This window comes from Marmota monax, unplaced genomic scaffold (assembly GCF_021218885.2).
Source record: "Marmota monax isolate L192 unplaced genomic scaffold, Marmota_monax_Labrador192_F-V1.1 WCK01_AAM20220418_F8-fsc00007, whole genome shotgun sequence".
NCBI lineage: Eukaryota > Metazoa > Chordata > Mammalia > Rodentia > Sciuridae > Marmota > Marmota monax.
Window position 1 is genome coordinate 20,649,202 of NW_026692781.1, and position 25,257 is coordinate 20,674,458.

Sequence of the window (25,257 nt, forward strand, 5' to 3'; positions counted from 1 at the left end):
ATTTATATAGTATACAATTGTATGATATTTATTTAGATACATTTGTTTATATTTATATGATTATATGTTAAATGACTGATGTAATACAAATGTAGCAGAGTAAACAGAATATATAGAAATTGTTAGGGGTAGTATTAATATATAATATTTCCATGACAAGTAAGAAATCATAATATATGGATATAATGAAATGGAGATTATTAGCTAATTGCAATTTAAAGAAGTAAAAGCAGAATGGAACTCTGGCAACAACTTTTTGATTTGTTTTGTTTTGTTTTAGGACTCTGTGTCTTTGTGATAAAGCACACTATATTCGATTCCCAGCACCACAGAACAAAACAAAAACCCTGAAAACCACCAAATATTTTTAAAATAATAAAAAATTTCACAACAGTCAAGTTTATTGGTCAGGATAATAAATTTTAATTCTTATAATGAAAAAAATAAAATCATTTGAGCAATTAATTTTCAGCATGACCACTTAATTCTGACTACAGAGAACAAAGTAAGAAGATGCACATATGTGCTGTATAATGTAATTTTGTATAAAATTCACAGTTAGATGCATTTAATGATACAAAATAAAGGAAGACAATATCATGGTGGAAATTCTTATTTAAAATAAGTAAAAACAATATTCACATGCATTAAACACCGCAAACTATCTCATTGTATGCTTTCTTGTTTAAGTAATAAACTAATGAATTGTCATTGCTATAAAAAAGAATGAGTTAAATCACCAACATGCTGTTTATATGTCCCTGGCGGTAACTATCCACTTGACCTAACGACACTTCTGTTATTTAACTATTGCTATCCAGGGACAAATGACAGCAAAGCATATTTCATGAGAAATTTTGATTTCCCGAAGTTTCAAATTCTATAGCAAAGACCCAGTTCATGACAATTATTTATGTACCAAACATTGAAAATAATGATATAAAATTTTCCTTCAACCAAACAAGTTGATATTATTCTGTGTTGATATTTTGTACACTGTATGTTAGAACTTTTCACATTTCTATCTTGAAACACAGTGACTCTGAAGATGGCATCAGCCAAACCCTGACTTTAGATGAAAATCCTGGAGAGTATCACATTTTAAAATACAAAATCAGCTTATAAGCTTAGTGATTAAAGATATTGAAGTAGTTTTATTAGGTAAATTCAAAAGTATATATCAAAATTGTGGAGGTGGGATTATGGTGTTAAGATAGGGGATAGTGGAGAAATATACTAAATTTATACGAAATTAACTCAGTGCTGATGGTATAGGATAGAGTAGAGAGTAAAAAGGATGGAGTTTGGATGAACTTGATGGGAAAGGAAAGAAGTGGATTTGGAGAGGATATGTGGTTTGGTATATGAGGAAAAATAAAAACTTTAAATTGAATTAAAACTTTCAGTGTGGAGGAAGAGAGAGAATGATAATTCAATAGCTTTAGGAAAAGTAATGAAACCAAACAGACAGAGTGTTTTGTTATTTCTAGATGACAGGTTCAAGTGCCCACGAGAGACTTCATGGAAAGCTATAGAAGGTGAATATACAGGAGGCTTTTGAGTGCCAAAGGGAGCATGCTCATTACAGTAGGAAAGACACAATAGGATTGGGGCTATAACTCCACAGAAATGTTAATAAAAACCCCGAGTGCATAGGACTTAGATTTTCTTCTTTGCCAATAATTTTCCTGCCACAAAAATAGCCTTTTTTGAGCATTAGTTATTGGTTGCACTGTGTGCAAAACCTAATGACTAAATACAGGTTTCAAATTCTCGCTATTTTGGGTGAGAGAAAAGTTTATCAAGTTATAAGATTAGGAAGTACATACAAAAAATTCCTGTGTTAGTCATTAGAACTTTCCTTTTCCATAAAGTTTTTTCATGTGAAGTGTATTTAACACATGATTATTCAACTATTTTTCTGATAGAATGGGTCATAGACAAAAGAAACTTTAAGCCAATCAAAATCAGGCAGGCACATTATGCAGTGTACTGTTCTTTGTTCAAAGACAGCTTGGCTCACTACTGATGGTGGTACTATAGGTACAAAAGGTGAATAAAGCTATGCCAACGGATGGAAGCACAGGACAGAATTGTATTATTATTGGTGATTTCTCAATGCTCAGTTGAGTGATCTTTATTAGAATCAGGTGTTTTTAACTCATTTTATATGTGAAACCCAAAAGTTGCTTGTTCTTTAATAACTGCATTTCTGAATCTGGTCATAGACTATAAAAGATATCACTCATACATGATTGCTACAAATAAGTGCAAACATATTCTCAAATAGATGGTCACTAAACTGGGGGAAAAACTGAGTTTATGTGATTAGTAGTATGATAATTTGTAGTTAAATGAGGAATAGTTAGGGCTCAAGTTATAGAATAAATTCACATTAGCTAGTTAATAAATTGTACCTAGAATAAGCAATTCAACCAGATTAGAAGAGGAATTCTGATACAAAATGGATTAATAGCAGGTATAAGACTAGAAAATTACTTAATTAACAGGTTCATTAACAATATGTTAGCAAAGGGGAAAATAGAAGCCATAGTGAAATGCTTTGTATAAAATATTTAGTAGAATTAATGCTTTCATAGTATAATATTTATATATTTTTAACAAAAACTTCTTCAAATAGTATTTTTACTGGCTGCTTCTTTCTTTTTCTTTTTGTTTTAATTAGTCCTTCTTTTGATATTCTTTGGATGAAACCTGCAAAAGGAAAAACAACACATTTATGAATGATAAGGAACAAAATTTCTTCTAATATTGAACATAAAAATGTGATTAGTTTAGCTAGGCCCACCTGTAATCCCAGCAATTCTGAGGAATGAGGATCCAAGTTTGAGGCTAGCCTGTAAAATTAGTGAAACCCTATCTCAAAATTAAAAAAAAAAAAATTAAAAAGCTCAGAATGTAGCTCAGTTGTAGAGGACCCTGAGTTCAGTTCCTAGTAATTTAAAAAGAAAATGAAAGGTGATCAGATTGAAAGAAAGTGATTTTGCATACATATATGAAGACATGAATGGTGTGAATATACTTTGTGTACAACTAGAGATATGAAAAATTTTGCTCTATATGTGTAATACAAGTTGTAATGCATTCTGCTATCATATATAGCAAATTAGAATAAAAAAATTTTTTAAAAGTGTTAGCAAAAACGGATAACCATGTTCTTCACAAAGGATTCCATGCTCAACTTATTTAGCAGAGTAGAAATGTGGCTGTAAACGATTGGTGGAATTATGGATGATTCTTATCTTTTTTATATTTTCATAGTTTCTACTCCATTATAAACATCATTTTATATTCAGAAAAAAATAGTATATATGTTAAAACTTTGTACTTTGCCAAAAAGCTTAAAGGAATTTTGATATAATTCTTTAAAATAAATTCTTAGTACATAAGAAATTGACAAAGAAAATGAATAAAGTTAATGAATTTGTCTTAATTGCTTATTTTTCAATGATGACACATCAAGAGGAATTATGGTTAATGTATCATGTGACATTATCTAAATTTAGTTGAGAAGAGAATATTTATTAACTAAATCACCATAATTTGTTTTGTAAAATAAGGGGAACTAATTTCATATTTTGATAGATTAAAATTCATTTATAATTTCAATACAGTTGCTATTCTAAATATAATTGAAAGAATATTTTCTTACCTTTTTTACATGACCTAATACATGCTCTTTTAGAAGTAAAATTATTTTCATTTCCGCCACATCCACTGTACTTAAATGGGCGGCATTTCCCAATGACTGAATTAAAGTAGTATCTCTTTTCACTGGCTTGACACAGTCCTCTGTCTGCTGGGGTGAGACACCATGAGGGACCATGAAATTCTAAAAACATTAAGAAAACATGGTAAGTATTTTGTATGTAATAGAGAATATTACATATGGTTTATAAATTATTTCTTTGTGCCATGTCTATATAAAGTGACAATCTTAATGAATAAATGTAATACATTAATAAAATTTATGATTTTAAGTTGCTAAAAATGCCTAACTAACTGCAGATATACATAATACTGAGGTCTTTCTCCAATGAATATTTGCTGAAGAGAAGTGTGTGACATATTTGATGAATGGACAAAGTAGCCTTGCATGGTCAAAGTACTGGGCATAACCCAAACAACCACTATTTAATAACTTCTAAAATTTTTAAAATATGTGTGTAGTTATACATATATAAAACTATGAACATTTATATACACTTTGGTCATTTATGTTCAACTCAGAAAACAATTTTGATTAGCAAAGTCTCACTTGCCTCATTTACTGTATGACTCAAACACTGAAGCTGGAGAAAAGTTTTTTCTCTTAACTAAAAGCATTCTGAACATGATAATGAAATAACAATTTCAAGTACAGCCATTTAGGTGTAGTAAATTTTACACTTCAAGGAAGGAGCCCAGAAGAGATGTTTGTCTCAATGACAACATTTTTCTCATGAATGGAAGCATCGGTTCTGAATAAGCTAAATGTATTTGAAAAGGAAGCAACATTGCTTCAATGATTAAAATATAACACAAGTTTATACCAGACAGTCAGGGTGATCTGTCAATGGGACTAATTAGTTTCAAAAACAGAAGGAAAAATGCAACTAGGGTAATGATAATAATAATAAAAAAAACCCACTCAACTTCTGTAAAGCAATGAAGAGAATTAGTTTTAGCTTAATAGTGGTGTTTAGCTTCTTTGGGAATGTCTATCAGTAAATGGAAGCTGGCACTCTATATTAAACCAGCTAAACTGCTTGATATAAATAAGGCAGTGCATAGGTAAGTTGCCTAGTGGTGGTGAATCAATGTTAGAAAACTTTAGTGCCTTTGCCAAATGATGACATGTGATACAGCACATGTAGATGAAGATTTGCCATATGTCCATCACTGTCAGAAAACTGAACTTTGGGGAAGTAGTAACCAAGAAGATACATAGTTTGTGTTTAAAACAAGAAGCAGTCCTTTGGCAAATGAACCCCAGATGAATAGACTGTAAAAGCAGAGGAGTAAAATGAAGCAAAGTGAGCAAAAAAAAGAAAAAGAAAAAGAAAAAAAAAAGAAAAGAAAAAGAAATCTGAATTCAATAAATACATTTTTTGTCATTTCTTGATTTCTAAATATTTAGTAGATTAGAGTGTTTTGATATAATAATTCAGGAAATAGAGAAAGAATTTGGAAAATGAGTAAATACTATGGGAAGAAAATATGCAAAAAAGTTTTAGAATGACAATATTTTTGAATGAAATTCAAAATAGTATCTATAACTATAATCCAATTTTCTTATTCAGGTCATTGACTAGGTATATAAACACCACTTTTGTTTATTTATTTATGGTACTCAGTTATACAGATTAATGGATTTCATTGTGGCATATTTGTGCATCCACATAACATAATTTGACCAATTTCATTTTCCAGTACTTCCCCTTGTCCTAACCTTCTTCACCTGACCCTTTTCCTGTACCCTGCAACTCTCTCTTCTGGTTTCATGAGACCCTTTTTCTCCTTTTTTTCTCTCAAGCATCCATATATGAGAGAAAACTAAAAACTCTTTACTTTCCAAATATGGCTTATTTTGCTTAACATGATGCTTTTCAGTTCCATTCATTTCCCTGAAAATAACATAAATTTGTTCTTCTTTATAGCTGAATAAAACTCTTGTATATATATGCAATTTCTTCACCCCTCAACTCTTGACAGACATTTAGGCCAGTTCCATAACTTGACTATTGTGAAGTTCACTGCTATAAACGTGTAAATGTGTATCTCTACAGTATGTTGACTTTCATTCTTTTGAGTATATACCAAATAAATAAACACTGCTTTTAAAAGAAACTTCTAGGATTAGTAGAATGAAAACATTCTTCATAATCCTGTAGTCTAGACTTATTCAAAATACATTATCTGTTATTTTAAATTATTGGACATCACATGTATCATCTTAAGTCAAAGTTAAGATGTACTTGGTGAAAATATGTTCTAAGTGTTCTATAAAATATTGACATTTCCTGTCATTAAGAATGGTTTATGTGAGAGAATTCTACCAGTCCGGGAGAGGTATGTTGTAATCAGGTCTAACTATCACATAAACTATTCCAGTGGACTATCAAATTTTCATATTATAGAATATAAAATGGTTATCAAAAGTTAGCATTCAATGCCATCACCTACATTAAGAAAGAAAGCAAAGAGAGTAGAAGCAATTTCCATAATTAGATAAACATAGGAAATTGCTATTCTTGTTATTTTTTTTAGCAAGCACTCAGGTGGCTTATATGATTAAAATAATAATAGGAAATTGCTATTCTTGTTATTTTTTTTAGCAAGCACTCAGGTGGCTTATATGATTAAAATAATATGACTTATACATCAGTTTCACTTTAGCATTTTGTACATAAAATGTATCAGCCCACAGTAAGTTGCAGATAACATATGTGAATGTGCTTGTAAATTTGTTAAGAATATGCTTATCAACAAATATTATTAGCAGCAATGCCTTCCTTAAAGTCCCTTATTTCAAGATAAAGAAAAATTTCTGGGAGAACACACCTTCTTCTTTCCCTCAATACAACAATGTGTAGTAAATAAATTGACCCCCCAAAAAAATCAAGGTAGGTTCCCAACTGTGGGCATGCTAGCCTAGTACATATGGGCATGGACCTTAGGCTGGTGGTACTGCAAAAGGAGACTGCTATCAGAGAATAAGAGCCAGGAACACTAGTTTATAACTATAACTAGAAGAGACTGTTTCAGCAGTGGTGAATCCATGGAGGACATGTTGCAGGTATAGTGGGGACCTTTATCATGGCTTCTGTTTTTTTTTTTTTTTTTTTTTTAACCATTCAGCAATCTAACAATGTTTAGTAATGACTAAACCTACTGAGAAGTCAGAGGGAAAGTATTCCCCATAATACAGCACAGGGCAGGAGGAAGGCAGGCTTGTGGTTTGGGAACAATTGATTAACGGTATAGATACCATCAGAGAAAATTTCCCTACCAGTTAAATTATCCAAGGTACCAGATACTTTTTGTGATTTCTGACTCTGAGAGTGTCCAGCTGTTGCCTCTAACAGCCCGGATCTGTTAGATCTGTGTGCAGATGTGCATTGCATCTTCTTTTAAAAGCAGTGTTTATTTATTTGTTGCATCTGTGTGCAGATGTGCATCCTCTTGGAGGATGCCAGCCACTACCAACACAAAGACCCTAACAAAGGTACTTGGCTTGCTGTATTTGATTTCCATCACTGCTTACACAGATAATCAAACACAACAGTTTTGACTAAGTCAATAACTTAACCTTAGAATCTAAATTTCTAAGACTAGACATAAGAATATTTCCATAGTGGTTTAGAATTTGAAATTAATCACTGAGGATAATGTTTTAAAAGTTCAATACAATTATCATCCATTTGGGAGTTTTTATAAGGTAAATAATCTTCAGAACATGAATTATAACTGAAATGTATTTAAGATACATTTTAACTCTGACCCACTATCATTGGGTTAATATGGAATAAACCACAGTAGAATTAAAATAAGGAAGTGGATAATTTCTTAAGAACATCCTAGCCTCAGGAATTTTGAGTCCTTTGTTAGAATTTAGTTAAGTCTCCAAAGGTAAGGAAATTGAATTTTTTGCACCCTACAAGGAGATAAGCTTGACTATTTTCAGTTAACAAAGTATTCTAGAAGTAGTAAATCACCTATTCAAAACTCAGACTTTTATAAAATCTATAATAAAAGAAAATGTACAAGGATTGAAGTAATTGTGTAATGTGATTTCTTTGGTATAGATCAAAATTATTCACAGAAATTTAAGATACAGTATGAAGCCATTAACCTCACCATTATTCATTTTCAAAAGATAATTTAGTAACCAAATGCATTCTGTCTTGATCCTACCATTATTATTAAGTTGAATAACTTCTGTGTAGAGGATTTTGATAGGTTTCAGAATTCAGATTTACCCCACATTTTTTTTCCGTCAGCAATAACAGTGATCCAGTATGTTAGCTAAAATGTAAGGTGGTGTATCAGATTCAGTTTCACAGGTAAAGTGGTTTATGTAAATTTGCTTTGAATTTTGTACAGGAAGCATTGAATCTTATATTCACTCTGAATGTTTATTGTAGGGTCTTATTTTTTTTCCATTTTACATGCTCTTTAAGGTTTTATTTTTAAAGAATTGAATATTTTCATTCTTTTATGATTTTTCCCATATAATTTTTCAATAAAGAGAAAAATAAATTTAAACAATTATTATAAATTGCCTTTTTAAATTTTCAAATAATATAATAGTACAACAAATATAAAACAAAAGTTCCTTGTAATTTGATTCTTGCACTTCAACCATACTCAATGTTTGGGTAAACATTTTCTCCAAAATGTTTGCATATGCAAAACTATATTAATACACTATTTTACATCTCATTATTCTACGTGACAATATTTTGTGGATATGTTTACATATTTTATCTGTGCACAGTATTTCATGTTATGAATGGATTGAAGTTTATTTAGTCAATTCATTTCTCATGGATATATATAGATTATTTCTATTAATCTTTTATTTTCAGTTCCAGACAATAGCTCATGAATGTCTCTGTACTGGGCCAGATGCTTTTGGAGGATATATTTCTAAAAGTGCAATAGTATAAAAATTACGTTCAGCTTATAATCTGGCAAGTGTTGCTGAAATTTTCAATAAAATTTTACACAAGTTTATATGCCTATGATGATGTTTAAAAGTATATAAACATTATTTAATGAAACAAAGACCTCACTTCTATGCCTTTATTAACTATGCACCACTTTTTATTTCCTCCCCACACCAATGAAAATAGAAGTGTACTAAATGGAACAGGTAATTGTTTACAGTTCTCTGAGGTTTGACAAAGAATCACTTACACAGAATCTAAGGTGACATTTAAATTTAAAATGCATTATTTTATTTACAATTTACAAATAAACAAAAAAACACACTGTAATACATGATTGATTCAAAGCTTCATCATAATTACAACCATGTTAACATGTTGAAAAATATGCACCTTAGAAAGAATAAAATGACTTAGTTTTGTGTCAACACACCAAACACACACACATAAACACACACACACATATAAAGCCACACACAAATGAGAATGAAAAATGTTATATGTTTTTCATGAAGCATAAAACTGAGATGGTGTCCCTCAATGGGAAAAATAATCATTCCAGAGTTTTAATAGGTAATGATCTTAGATGTTACAGTTCTGCAAAATAAATTAATTTATGTTAATTTAGAATAGATTGATTTACTTTATATTGCTGGGGTTCCTTCAGCAACATCTTCTCATCTTTTACTTTACTTCATGGTGAGTTTAGTAAAAAAAAAAAAAAGTAGAAGAGAGAATAAAATGAAATATTCTAGAATACTGACATTTTCTGTAATGTGAATATGGCCAATTTAGATAGATAGATGGATAGATAGATAGATAGTCCGAATTTACATTATTTGAGTTACATAATAAAGATAAGGCCTTAGAGGGAGTCCAGTGTCGCCAAATGGTAAATGAAAGGCTGGAGATCTGTACAAATCTGTTTCTGAGTAGGAATAAATAGTAAATCTGCCATTCTCTCTGTGCTAAAGAAAATAACTTATCACCATTCATTAGGCCAGCGATGTTAAACTGGCAGGGATTTAATTCCATATTATGCTCAAAAGAGGTCAGGAATTGAGAAACCAGTCACTTCAGGGATTATGTTTTGTTTTCCGTGTGTGCTGCACCACGTAACTGAGGGTGAAATATAGAAGGTGACAGGGAATCTAAATTCAAAAGGTCACAGGGACTAAATTGTAAGAAATCTTGCACAGACAGGAAAGTCTCCACAGATGAAAAATGAAAAGAGAAATTGAGTAGAAAATTGCTGGGGTAGATTTTTTTTCCTAGATACTGCCTAATCCATGAACAGAGTTCACAAAGTCATGATCACTCAGGGATTTTTCTAAACAAACCATAAAAAGAGAAAACAATACTGAAATGATGAATTATCAAACAACTTTGAATATAATTTTTTCTAGGACAAGTATGTGTTAAATACATTAAAAATTTTGTGATATACAAAATTTAAAAAAACCTCTGTAACATTTTAGCAAAATGTGAAAATTAATGATCATTTTGTTCTTTGATTGTCTTTTAAGGAAGAATGGGATTTTAATAAGCAGAGGCGATACGGGGGTATATGAGTGAAAGAAAGTAATACCACAAAGGTTGAAATTGTTTGTAGTTGTTTCAGATATGATGCAAACTCTAGGCTACTTCGCAAACAAAATAAATAGAAGAGGACAAGACTGGAAAAGTTGATCTGACTATATTAAGAAGGTCCTTGAATGTTAATATATTTGGACTTTATGAAATAAACCTTAATGAACCATTGAAATTATGGAATGATGAAAGTTCTGATCTTGCTTAATGAACACACTCATCTAGGAATGTGTTGGTTGAATCTAGTAACTTTCAATAGAGAAGACTATAAAGTGACCCTTGCTATTTTATCAGAAGGAGTAAAATAAAGCACCAGTCTCAATGTAGTTATAAAGAGAGCAACAAATAAGTCAAGTGTTTCTACACTGGGTGACTTAAAATATGGATTATTTTTATAATATTATGAAACATCTTTATAAAATAAAGTATAATTGTTTCATAATTTATTATTTTATTGTGTCTTTCTTTCATTTTGGCTTTACTTAGAAAAATCCCTAAAGAAAGATAGAATTAACTATACCACAAATTAGCCAGGATCTTGGCAAAAAAAAAAAAAAAAAATCCAAGATGGATCACTCAAGAGGTTCTGAGAAGACACAATTTTAATTTTGGCATTACTCAAAGAATGGGTAATATTTCTGTGACTCTAATCTCTTTTAACAGCTGTACAGTTAAATCATTTATTGATTTAAATCCTTCATCTATTCAACAGTTACACCTGTAGAGAACAAAACCACCTTGTACTTATTATTCTTATGATTCCAGTCTTCATTATAATTTCTATGATGTAGAAGATGCACAACTCTTGTTGAACTGAACTGAAATTAGTATGCAGATGTGTAATTCAGGTCACAGAGTTGGAAAGACAAGTTTTACAAGTCTTCTAATCAGAAATGAAATCTAAATGTGCAAAAATAAACTTGTATTTTTAATTTTGTTTGATGTTTATAAGTGCTATATGTTATTTCAGATAATAATACTTTGAAATATATTAAGATACTTCAGTTGGAGATTAAAGATTTTTTATATTAAAATTATAAATAACATTTTCAAGTAATACTGCTTCATTATGTTATTTCTTTTTCTGCTATAAACCTGAGATGGAACTAGGTCATGATTATCATTATCAATATCATCAAAGACAACCTCAAAAATTAATACTTCTAAGTTCCTTTTTTGTGTGAAACATGGGATTGAAATGTTTGTATTATTAAAATATTTACAAATATCCACTTATAACCAATGAGGAATTTGAGCCTGAGAGAAGTTTTATGATTTTTTTTTTAAGGTCACAGAGCAAGTGGAGAAATAAGAACTGGAATTTAAAAACACATCTTTGTCTATAAAGTAAGTGTTCTTAACCACTTTATGTTATTCAGAGAACTAATCTGAAAATTAAAAAAAATAACTCAACAAACATGTTTTAATAATTTTTTTCAGCTAAAGAGAAAGCTGGCATAATTTCTGACTCATATCTGATCTGCAAATTGCCTCTTCACTGAAGAGTCCACAGTGTCCTAGATGTGTCTTATCCATAGTCACATGCCTGGATTGGAGGTTATCAAATTTGAACAGGAGAAAGATAAACAATTAAAATAGATCTCCAAACAAGGAGGTGGGGAACAAGTCTTGGGGACGACTGCACTGAACCAGTTGGAGTGTTCCAGTGTTTGAAGGCAAGAACTTTATATGGCATGTTCAATCTGGACTAACTCTAGATAACAGACCAAAAGTTCCAGGCTTTTATGACCTCTTTGATCATATCTCCACCAGTCAGACTGATCCATTTTATGGCATTAGCTATGAATGAAAGCTAGAAACACCACTCCATGGTGTCCCTATAAAATGTAAAGTTGGGATTTTCCGAACGAACAGGTTTTATATCAGTGCTTCTCAAATTCACTCCTGCATCCAAGTAGAAAAATGGCATTCAGAGAATTACACACAACAGAGTCACATGAACTTTTCTAAACTATTCCTATCTCATTCATAACCTGCCCTGTTGCCACCAATATGATACTAAATTTATATTACAATGAGGATCTCTCTCTCTCTCTCTCTCTCTCTCTCTCTCTCTCTCTCTCTCACTTTTTGGCAGAACATTTCTTATCAAATTAGTAGTAGTAATTTATTTTCTAGTAGTTTGGATTGTATTACTCTGTAAATAAATTTTGGTTAATAAATAATAATAATAGTTGTATAATAGTTTATAACTTTAGGAGTTTACACTTTAGAAGCTGTAAAGTTCTTTCTTCTTTTCTTGTTTAAAAGTATATTCAGGTTGAGAAACTCTTTTCTGGAGGACTCTTATGACTGGGACAAAAACATATCTTTGGTTGGACTCAAGATGGTCCAGGAAGAAAGAGGTTAGAAAGATAGGCAATGGTTACCTAGGGTGATAGCATTTGGATGGCTTCAATTGTGGCAGAGATGAAGTGCTACATTTTTGGGTTTTTTTTTACCAGCCCTCCTGCCAGGAAGCGTAAGTCCTGATGGATGCTCTCCAAAGGATTTTCTATTTTTGGAAAGTTGTCTTGCCAGATTCAGCAGGAGGCACCAGATTTACTATGCGGGCATATTGAGATTATGAGGGATGTTTTTATGCTTCTTGGTTTGAGAACGAATGCATTTGAAAAGCAGGATCCTCCTTTGGAATTGTAGGTGGGTTGTGGTGAAATGGGGTTTTTCTGAATTGTCCGCATGCTCATGATTGCTAGGGTATACAGATGAACGTGTAACTCTTTGGGGGTGTTTTCTTCCCAGAGAGTTTCCATGGTTGTGCATTGCTCTACAGGTAATCAATCACATCTTCACAAGACAAGGCCAAGTATGTGGGGATATTCTGTTGTAGATCTGTGAATCAACTCTATCAGTGCTGGTATTTGGCTTTTGATTAGGTCCTTTATCAGCATAATCTTCTTCCAGAAGGCCAATGATAATCAAAAACAATTTTAATGTATTTTTATATGTGAATATATTTATATGCTTTTATTTTCTTTCTATGCCATTTTTCCCCACACATATATGATATCTGGCCACTAGATCATACATTGAATACAGTCAGGTCAGAGAGGGAGTTTCAAGTAGCCAACATGATCTTCAACATGACATCCACTCATTCTCCCTGGACTTGGTGGCTGGCATGGAGCAATGTGGCCCTGGATGAAGTATGTAGGTGTTCCTTTCCCCAGTCAGGGAGCAAGTGCCAGAGACTGGGTTGGCAGCAGGCTTTTGCAGTCTACCCAAAGATGATTTTTTCCAAAATATCATAAAGTTGATGTAGTCCCAAGGCAGCTGTTAAGAGTTGATGTATAGAAGCAAAGGGGGCTGTGAGTATTGGGAAAATAACTCACTTTTTCTATGAATGGTCAGGTCCACCCCAAAGGCCCAGAACGGATATGAATACTTGAGAATATTAGTTGTTCTTTGCTAGTTAGTAATTTACCAGTAAGATAGTGAGAGGACTATATTAACTATGCATGCAAATGTTAAAACTTTATTAATGGCATGCTATCATAGATACTATATAAATATTAATAAATGTCAAAAGCCCAAATATTAACATATTCATAAAATGCTATCCAATGCTAATAAGGACATGGATACATAAATGCAGAAGGTGATCAGAAAGACTTGGTAAGTATGATCAGCTTTCTTCCAACCATCATTTGTTCTTTCTTTTGTAACTGTGGATCACAAAATTAGTGAACAAAAAAAATGTAAGTTATCTGTTATGTGCTTAACACTGGGTTAAATGCTGGGGGGAGGGGTAGGCTATAAAATATATTATACATCATCTTTTCCTTCACAAAACTTGTAATATAGTCAATGAGGCAAAGCAAACACAACATCAAATAATACAAGCATTTAAAAGAACCACGCTAGGAAACCAGAGGAAAGATGAAAAAGGCTTCTTTCTTTTTAAAGGTAGTGAAATTCAGCATAGATAAGAAGATGAGGAGGGCCAGTGAGTGTTAGGTGAGAGACACCACATAGAATATCACGTGGACTGAAAAGTGGAAGACCATTTGTGTTTAATGATAATGAATAGACAGAAATTTCAATGGACAATTTTTATATTTAAGGGAGAAAATCTGGACTGGGTAGAGAGCTAATAGATAATGCCGACAAATTTAAGCCAAGTATATAAGGTTAAATGAACACAGGAAGAATGCATCTGTAAAATTTTTTTCTTGTTTCTTTTGCTTTTTCTATAATGAAGCAAAAATATATAAACTTTATAATAGCCTTATCATAAAATCATGGATGTGCAGAACAAAAACAGTGATGTCCAAAAGATCATACATAATTCATCTTATATATTACTCTCTCTCCATATATATGTATACATAAATACATTTAATTGACTTATATCCGGTATCTGATTTTCTTACATATTATGCTCACATATAATATATCTCCATTACATATGAGCTTCGTGATAACTGTTTCTCTCATGTCTATATGACCTGGTTTGCCTGAGCCATTATTATTTCATGGTTATTTTGGGGGCATATCACATCCCATTAAAATATACATATTTTAAATAATAAAACATTTCATAGATTTATCAAAATGACAGTTCAGCTTTGCTGCCAAAGCATGTATATTTAAAATAACCACATAACTTAAACTTTTTAGCATTCCCTTTTACTGTCCCTATTTTCCCAGTTTAGATTTACGTTGTTTGAGTAAACTAAGTAGAGTTTGGAGCAGATTCACAATCTGAACAAAATAGATCAGACTGAAAATGGAAAAAACAGAAATGAATGTCTCACTAGAAAAAGCAATAGAATTTAATGAATGATTACAAGAAAAAAAGTGATCAAATTAAATTTTCAAGTGTTCAAACTGGAATAATAGAAATAAAAGCAATGGCAGAACTTGGAATATGTGGAAAGTTGGAAATATTAAAAAGGTGAACAAAAATGATACAAATACTCTGCTTTTGCTTTTGAAATCCCATGATATTTTTGCATGCCACTGATCTCAACTTGTTTTTAATTAACACATCTGAACTGGTTATTTCCATACATAGATTTATTTAGTTGTAGTGTGAAATCTTTTTTAAAAGTTAGTTGTGATTTTGAGACTGTATTTCTTGAGGTGTTAACCTGAATAATTAGAGATTTTTTTAAGTGTTTGAAATATCTATTTCTCCTACAGATGGGAACTTATAGAGTTGTTTTTACAGATGAGAAACCAAGGTCTGGGGAATTAAGTGTGTTTCTCTGAAATACAAGGTAGATAATAATACTTGGTAATAGTATTATTGTAATAATTGACAAAGTATCAGGCATTGTCCTGAGAGATCTGTACATTGACCATTACTATGCCCATTTTACAGTGGGAAGGTAAGACTCCAAGTGGTTAGAGAAATATCTTAGGGCCACACAGCTATTAAGTGCAAGAGTAGGGATTAGAATATATATATATATATATATATATATATATATATATATATATATATATATATGAACATAAAACCTTTATTTATTTATTTTTATGTGGTATTGAGAATCAAAACCAGTGATTCACACATGCTAGGTAAGCGCTCTACCACTGAGCCACAACCCCAGACCTAGAACCCATATCTTCGAGCTATAATATCATATGGTCAATCACAGGGGCAAAGTGAAGAAGAACAAGTTGTGATATGTTTTCATTCAGAAGATTATGCATAAACTTCACTCATCTAGAGAAACTGCTTTAGAAATATTTCTCTCACACATATAGAGACACATTTGTTGTAGCTAAATATCCTCTTAATTCTGCTGATTAAATCAAATAATGCTCTCACTTGTACTCCAGGATATGCTTACAATCTTTCTTTTTCTTTTTGTACTGGGGATTGAATGTAGGGATGCTTTGCCACTGACCTACATCCCCAGCCATTTTTATTTTATTTATTTATTTATTTATTTACTTGGAGACAGGGTCTTGCTAAATTGCCCAGGGAGGCCCTGGGTTTGGATCCTACTGCCTTAGCCTCCTGAGTTGCAGGGACTATACACATGCGCCACCACATTCCATTTACAAATCATTTAAAAAATGGTCTCTAAGGAAGAATAAGACACAGTCTTCAAAATCACCCATATAGTCTGGTAGCAAAATGGTGGAATAACTTGTAAGTAGAGGTGAAATGTAAAAATTTTAAAAAATTGAAATATATAAATAAAAAAATTAAACCTCAACTGTGCTTAACCTTGAGTTGAGCGATTACTTAAAAAATATATACTCAAACCAAGATACAACAGTCTAGTAGTTATGAATAAGTAGAAATTTAAAATTAGTTTACCAAGCCATTTTCTAGTAACAATAAACACTAAACAAAATTTCTGAAACACTTTTCTAGTATCATGAAGAGAAACATTTGAAATTATAATTGCAAATATCCCACTTAAATGATTGATGATAATTACATTTTTGAATATTTAAATACTGTAAGGATTGTTATTTAATGGAAATATTTTTTAAAGAATGCTGTTTATGTTGTATAATTCCTTCACACTGAGTTGAAACTTGTAAGTTTTACATCTTTTCAAAAGAAACTGATACAAAGATCCTTACACATTTGTTAAAAACCTTAAATAACAAGGTTTCACCTAAGCCAAGAACTGAATTTCCTTAAATTATCATCTAATGTATTAAGATTATTGCAAGCAGTGATGAATGTAATTTTTTTTTTGAGCTGAGAAATTAGGAGATCTTTATAGATGTCAGCACACCCCTTGGATGAAGCAGAGGAGGGATTATCTTGGTTTTGCATGGAGAGGAGGGATATCCCCACACTGCCTTCTGCATCCTGCACAGGGAAGCTCAGGGATCTTGCAGTCTTAGGAAGAATGCAGCCCTGACTTCATTGCTAAGCTCCCCATGCCAAGCCACCCTTACTATATAAAACTCTCAAAGTAGTTATTTTAATATTATTTCATGTTTTAGGTTAGGAAGATTGCAAAACAAAAGACAAAGAAAAGAATATGTCTTATGCTTCTAGAAAAAGAGGAAAAAGTATCATTACTATGATAAACAGTAGAATATAGATTTTTTGAGGCAAATATATATAATCAAAATTTTAGAAGTTTTCTAAACAAATGAAGGAAGAATTTGCCTTAATTTTAAAGGCAATTACTATGAAAACATTTTAAATGCCTACTATTTTAAATAAAATCCTTATTTATAGTTTCTTTTCAATTTGTGCTTTCATTTTTTACTTCTTTCTTAGTTAATAATTTATTTTATAACCACTTATTTATTTATTACACTTCAATATGCTTCTTCATGAAAGCATAGAATGGACACCTATCAGAGTATTTAAAGCCTGTTTAAATTACCTTCTCACCCCTTTCTTCATTTCCACTTTTTTTCTTGGTAGTACATTTGCAAAAAAATCATGAATTTTATACTTCATTAAACAGGGAGGCAAAAGAAAACTATTTCCTAAACTACTCTACTTATTTTAATGATGACTGATTTAATATCTCCCCTTTAATTGGTGTTGGACTCAAACAGAAAATACTGAAGTATTGAAAAACTATTTCATATATTTGTAGACCTATTGTATCACATGTATCTTTAAGCCTGTTAATTTTGTCATTATAAACTGTCACATCTTTTAAAACAATAAAATTTAAAATTCCTTTGAACATGTAATATTTAAGTGTCTAAAACAAAACATCTTTGAAAGATACAGAGCTGGTAGAAATAAACCATGCAAGAAACCACTCATTTTTACAGATAAAAAAATAAAGAAACACGAAGATACTCATTATAAGGAAAGCAATATTTAAAAAATAAAACATAGGTCAATTTGGTGTTAAGGACACTTCCCTGATTATAACATCAAAAATTCTGAAGACAGTTTGAATTTAGCACATCTTTCAACTCCCAGAGAACGTTTTCATTCCTTTTATGGCCTCTTATGTGTTAAGCAACTCCTGACTACCTATGATTTAAAGAATTTGCTAACCTGTGAGACAACCATTCTTTCTTGAAGATCTCACAACACAAACAAACATTTTGCAGGGAGATAGCTATGCTTTAGACTTCAAATAAATAAATGTCCTCATTAATCAGGAGGACAGGGAAGGGTGGGGATGCTGGTGTCGATTTGGAGGTCTAGATTGGGCAGGACTAAAGGGTGAGAAGTGTATAGACACAACCTGACTTAAGAGTATTTAAAGTTTTGAGAACATATGCAATGTTTCATCTTAGATCTGGAGTCTCCTTACACTTACCAGTCATTCTTAAGTATGTTTCAAATTCTCTGTGACTCCCAAGGTGTGGTTCTCAGACTAAAGCAATAGTCACAGGTGATTGGGTAGCTGTGGGTCTAATATGGATGTTGACAGACCTCATTCCAGACAACTCTCAAGCAACCTTTGCAGTGCTTTAAATTCATCTGGGCAGAAATTTTGTTTTCCTACTAATTTTTTTGTTATAAATAAATGATATTTTGATTGTGAATCCCATCTGATTCAAACACATGACCAGGGTAGTTAACTCCTGGACCAAACTCTTATTTATTTTTATACTAATGTTATAATCTTAATAGCCACAGAAATACCTGCATCTCATGTGAAGTTTACATTTGACATACTCAGAGGGACTGCTTCTAAGTGTAATCCTTAATTTCTGAATGAACTTGTGATTTTTAAAATTTAGGTAGAGCTTTATACTGTTAATTTTCTGCTTTTTAAGGGTGCTTCTAACTGTCCAGATATTTGTGTTTTCTTTTGTTTTCCAGTACTCTCACTATTTTCTGAGCTCTGTGTTTTGAGGGAACATTTCATTTATCCTTTTAAAAAATCTAATAAATATATGAACAGGGTAGAATCCAAATGGGAATCCTGAAGAAGTCCAAAAGAAGTTTCTGTCCAGAGTGACATGCCTTTTGGGGATGGTTACTAAAACACATTTTGTAATGTGCTCTCTGACTAATAACAGAGAACTTGCCCAGGGTCAATGCTCAATTTAGACCACTTTTGACATGCCACTTTCAATTCAATGATTTATCATCATATAGTGAAGCTAATCCCTAGTACTATCTTATACCATAAAATTGGCTCCAAATTAAATATCATATGAAAGTTTCCATGTGGTACATAAAAGCCTACTTCAAAGCATACTTTAAAAGAGATTAGGAAAATTATCACTTTCATAGGATTAAAAGTCTTACACACTTAGAATCTTACTATTTTAACATGCCCATTATTAAATTAAAAAGTAGGATTTATTTTTTAACAAAGAATACTTCTAATACACAATCCATTTTCACTATTACTATTTTGGTATTTTTCTGAAATAAAAAATGAGATTCTTACCCCAAAGGCTGGGAATTTTGGTAGGTTGGGAAGTCACAGAGATATTGTTTATAGCATCAAGCTGCTTTCTATAATCATCCACCTGGAAATCATTCACTGGAAAAAGTACAGCCCAATATGAGAATATTGTAATATTTTTGTATTTGTACACATAAAGCAAAGCACAATTTTACTCACATTGTTATGTTAAATTAACAAATACTGAATAGGGAATGTAACATAAGGTAATGTTTCCATGTTCTTAGTTAAAAAAAAGTATAACAGTTAATGTGTAAGTCATCTCCTTAATAATCAGTAGATAAAACTTATTGATTTAAGGTGGCTGTTTCAAATTTACTATTTGCTTCTAAATTCTGATAAGAATAAAGTATTTCACTAGGCCTACAATTATGCCAAAATTATACTATACTATTCTGTGTAAGGAAAATTAAATAATGTCATAAAGATAATATGAGATCTATGGAAACAATTTAAATGTCTTAATTCTCTATGCTTTGTTTAAAAAACAAAATCAATAATGAACTTCTTTCAGATCTAATCATTACAAGACTCTCTTCATTTACATGGCTAAAACAAACCCTAGATAAATCTGAATGTCTTCTATGATGCCTTATTTTTAAAGGGTGCCTATGAATGGTTTAAAATGAGATGGAAATGAACTTACAAACATCCTCACAGGTGTTCCTGCATTCTTCCAAGGATTCAAAGTTGTTTGGATTGCCCAGGCACCCACCGTACTTGAAACGCTCACATTGCTTTGACTGATTGCTATAAAAATACCTGGTAATATAACCTCTACAGATTCCAGCATCTTCCTCCAAAAAGCAGAAATCTGGCTTTTCTAGAAATTATAAAAAATATCAGAAAGTAGTATTTTTTGGTAAATAATTTAGTTATATCCACTAAATTTATTAATAACTAACTGGTATTTAAAGAGTAAACTTGAAGAATAATAAGTACAAATCTGAGTTTTCTGGAAACATTATATAATGTGCAAATTATTCACCATATCTATTGTGGTATTTAGAATAATCATTACACAACCATTGTAACACAGAGTTTTTAAATTAGCTTTTCAATCTCTACATTTCTCACAATAAATCAATAGAGAATTAACTACTTTTTTTCATGAATTCAGTGAATAAACGATGTGGGGTTATTTTATCATGTGCTGTCCTTGTTTTGGAATTACAAATTAGGATGGTAAATTTTGGTTTAATTATTTATGTTTAACTTTGTGCATCAATATTTAGGAAAGATCTATGAATCTTTCATATTATTGAGGTGTAGGGTATCATTAGGGAATGCAGTACCATGTATTGCTTCATTAAGAATGGCTTAAATTTTAAAATTTGGAAAAGAAGATTTGAAGGGTACGGAAGCTTTCATGGTTATTCTTAGAAGTTCCTGAATTCTTAGGCTGAAATTGATATCTGTGGTAGGTATGACATCCTCCATTGCTGCAACTTTTCTTTTCTTCAAGCACTGGAATGATTCCAACAGTGCAGAGGCAGAAAGGAAATACATGTTCAGGGATTGAAGAGGCTTTTGCAAAATCTAATACCACTTCTTTGATAGTGCTCCAACCAGGCTAAACACAGCTGTCACAAAAGTTGTGATACAATGATCTACATTGCAAGCTCTTTCTACGTGCATACTCTGTAAAGAGAATCTAGCTGATTCTCAAATGTATTATAATCACCAAGCTCATTGGGCTTGAATATTTTGGACAAAGCTCCAGTTTCTCCACTTTTTCTTGTAACTCCAGTATTATAGTGGCTAAATGTTGCTTTTATTTCTTACAGTAACTTGTTCTTCTAGCTCAGGGAACCAATACCCACCAGTATTATAGTATGAAAAAAGTAATTATTTTGTAATGTAAATGATATCTACAGCAGTTGCAGATCTGGAGAAGCAGCAATCCCCTATTAAAAAGTTGTTCTTTTTAACATAAAATTTCCTATTTTAGTATAACTTAAAGCTATCATCTATGAATTCTAAATGTACCAATTTGAAGTCAATTTATGTTTATCACCTCTTTTTTTTAGAGTGAATCTTAGTATGATTTCCCTATTTTCTCCTGTTTTTCACAAGTATTTCTTTAAATGGACAGTTAAATTTGCATGTACTTAATACATGCAACATGATGCCTTAAAGCATATATACATGCTGAAAATTAACATGCATGATTTCCCATGGTTATCATTTCTGTACTACGAACACTTAATACCCATTTTACTAGCATTCCTGGAGATTATAATATGTGGTCACTAACTATAGCCACCATGCTGCATGATAGGTCTTTTCAAAGTTTTCTCCTATCCAACTGTAATTATGTGTTTTTTGACTAACATCTTCCCAATAACTCTTCCCCAATCACCTTGACCTCTACTGGTAACCACGACTGTACTCTGTTTTTAGGTCAGCATTTTAAAGTACCATATATGAGTGAGAAAACATAGTGTTTGTTTCTCTGTGTCTGGCTTATTTAATTGATATTCTTCAAGCCCATCTATGTTGTGGCAAATGACAGGATTTTATTCTTTTCTATGATTGAATAATATTGCATTTTTTAGACCATACCATGTTTTCTTTGTCTGTTTATCTGTGGATGACCATTTAGGTTCATTCTGTATCTTGGCTTGTTGTGAATAGTGCATTAGTGAGCACCGGGGTGTAGCCATCTATTCAACATATACATTTCATTTACCTTTATGTATGACCAATAGTGGGACTTCTGAATTATGTGTTATTTTTATCTTTAATTTTAAACTTTTGAGGACTCTCCATGCTGTTTGCCATAGTACCATACAAATTCACATTCCTGATAACAGTGTTATCTTTGTCTTTTTGATAATATCCTTTCTCATAGGAGCAAGGTAAAAACTCACTGTGGTTTGATTCGCATTTCCTTCATTATGCCTGCTGTTGATCTTTTTTTTTTTCCACATAATATACCTGTTTTTCGAAGTGAATGATATTATGACTTACAGTTAAGTGAAATATATGGGGGAAGGAAATACAAACAATTCTTTAATTTTTAAAAAAATATTTAGTTTTTAGTTGTAGTTGGACACAATACCTTTATTTATTTATTTTTATATGTGGTGCTGAGGATTGAACCCAGAGCCTCCCATGTGCCAGGCGAGTGCTCTACCACTAAGCCACAATTCTTTAAATTTTTTTTTTTTTTTGTATCTACCATTTTGTTTTTTTTGTTTTTTTTTATTTTATTTTAATTTTTTTATTTTTTTATTTTTTTTATTGTTGGTTGTTCTAAACATTACATAGTTCTTGATATATCATCTTTCACACTTTGCTTCAAGTGGGTTATGAACTCCCATTTTTAGCCCATATACAGATTGCAGAATCACATCAATTACACATCCATTGATTTACATATTGCCATACTAGTGACTGTCATGTTCTGCTACCTTTCCTATCCTCTACTATCCCCCCTCCCCTCCCCTCCCCACCCCTCTTCTCTCTCTACCCCCTCTATTGACCTTCATTTCTCCCCCTTGTATTATTTTTCCCTTTCCCCTCATTTCCTCTTGTATGTTCTTTTGTATAACCCTGAGGGTCTCCTTCCATTTCCATGCAATTTCCCTTTTCTCTCCCTTTCCCTCCCACCTCTCATCTCTGTTTAATGTTAATCTTCTTCTCATGCTCTTCGTCCACAATGGAGTATTACTCTGCATTAAAAAATGACAAAATCATAGAATTTGCAGGGAAATGGATGGCACTAGAGCAGATTATGCTAAGTGAAGCTAGCCAATCCCTAAAAAGCAAATGCCAAATCTCTCCTTTGATATAAGGAGAGTAACTAAGAACAGAGTAGGGACGAAGAGCATGAGAAGAAGATTAACATTAAATTTTTATAGTACTTTTTTATAAGGGAAAGGAAAGAGTACATTCAACTACTATTATTTTGATTTGTTTTAATTGGTATGTACTTATTAAATTTTATATAGCCTTAACAAGGATATAAAAGTTTTATGTTTAAGAGAAGTGCATAAAATATTGATTATAAAGAACAAAATATTAAATATAATTTATGCTGATATACAATTCACAAATTCTGCATCTGAAAGTTCTTATTGTTCATATGTGGCCCAATTGGAAGACATGAATTTATTTTAGTGCACAGTTGAAAATGCACACATGTAAAATGATTCTTCTTAGGCCTACAAATTAAAATATGGTTATAAAGCAAGAAATTAGTTTCCCATGTCCGTAGATAAAAGAAGTACCATTCTTTCAAATTTGCATATACTTGTTTGCTATAACTTGAACTTAAAATTGTGTGTCACAGAAAGTACATTCTAAGCTATATACAAATTTTCATAAGCATAGAATTTCTAATGTGAACTTTTGTTTGGGCCTGCATATTTGGAAATTGCTTTCTAACAAACTTTTTCCAAGGCACTGAATGAATGTCTACTGTCTTTGCAACTATTTCAATGTTACTGAATCTTCAATTTCAAGTTGATTGAGGTCTTCCTTATATATATGTTTTAGCATTTAATCATTTTTAATGTTAATGTAAATGGAGTTTTATTATCTAGTTTCCATGCTTCTTATCAATCAATAATAATTAGCTTCTGAGTTATTAAAGACATTATATAGAAAATTTTATACTAAAAAATTTACCTGCATATACTTTTTCTAATTTTGTTTTTGGGAAAAGTCAACGTTTCAATGTTGGTATTTCTTTTCATGAAAATAAACCAGGCACAGAAAAATAAGCACAACATGATCTCACTCATATATGGAATACTAAAAAGTTGATATCATAGAAGTTGGAAAATATTTCGTAAATAAAACTCCCTTTCTAAATATGCTGTGTTCTTTGAAATTACAGACAGTTAAAACTTCATTTACTTGAAGTGATGGTCATTACTTCCCTACAAGTAGCAATTTTTAGAAATTATAAATAAATGCATATTCATGTTGCCTATAAAATTTTGCCATTGAATTTATACAGTTGGATTCAAATTTTGGTCAGTGAGTTATGTCTAAAGAATATCAATAAGTTATAAATTTTCAACTCTTTCCTCCACAATTAAATAAAAAATGAACTTTAAATTTTGTATTTTTTCACATTCTGAGTTAATAACTTCTTCTCATTGTTTAAATGTAAAAAGCCATAAATAGTAACTGGAATAAATCAGTTTCTAAACTTTTATGAAGAGGGAATTGCTTTTTTTCCATCTGTTTATAATGTTGTTTCTTGTCCTGCTATCATCTATTCACTAAAAATACTCAGTTCTTATAAATAATCATAAATAAATATTTTAAAAAACCACAAAATCAAAGATGTTCATGCACAGAAAATAATGCTGACAAAGGTAATTATTAGTTGCTACATAGCACCACTGTTTTTTGCATATAAACCTATTAACAACTCAGAGACAAGCATCCATTCAGGTAGAGATTGAATGAAATTTGCTAAAGTCACACAATGCTGAGATTAACATGGAATAGGAGAGTAAATACCTAAACTGGAAAGGCAATTTACTGGAGAGGCAATACTTAAACTCATTATTGGAAGATGTTAAAATAGCATGTGTGGCTCTGGATTCTGAGTAATCTAACTCTAAATACCATGATGCTTTAGAATAAGAACAAATACAATGTTTGGAACCTCTTCCACCAAATATCATGTAAAT

At 31.4% G+C, this 25,257-nt stretch overlaps 1 protein-coding gene across 5 annotated transcripts in view; it reads right to left on the reverse strand.

Annotated features, from left to right (window-relative positions):
• Window positions 1–399: 399 nt before the first annotated feature.
• Window positions 400–25,257, reverse strand: part of Tfpi (tissue factor pathway inhibitor) — a 75,000-nt gene continuing 50,142 nt past the window's right edge. For 4 of the 5 annotated variants that reach the window (XM_046447404.2, XM_046447407.2, XM_046447408.2 and 1 more), the window contains 4 exons: window positions 20,250–20,426; window positions 19,586–19,681; window positions 3,674–3,853; window positions 400–2,715 (listed from right to left, as the gene is read on the reverse strand). In XM_046447404.2, the coding sequence (XP_046303360.1) occupies window positions 2,609–2,715; window positions 3,674–3,853; window positions 19,586–19,681; window positions 20,250–20,426 (560 nt within the window). In that variant the 3' untranslated portion in view covers window positions 400–2,608. Of the gene's footprint in view, window positions 2,716–3,673; window positions 3,854–8,935; window positions 13,949–19,585; window positions 19,682–20,249; window positions 20,427–25,257 lie in introns of those variants that run through there. The other variant, XM_046447409.2, reaches the window with a different exon arrangement.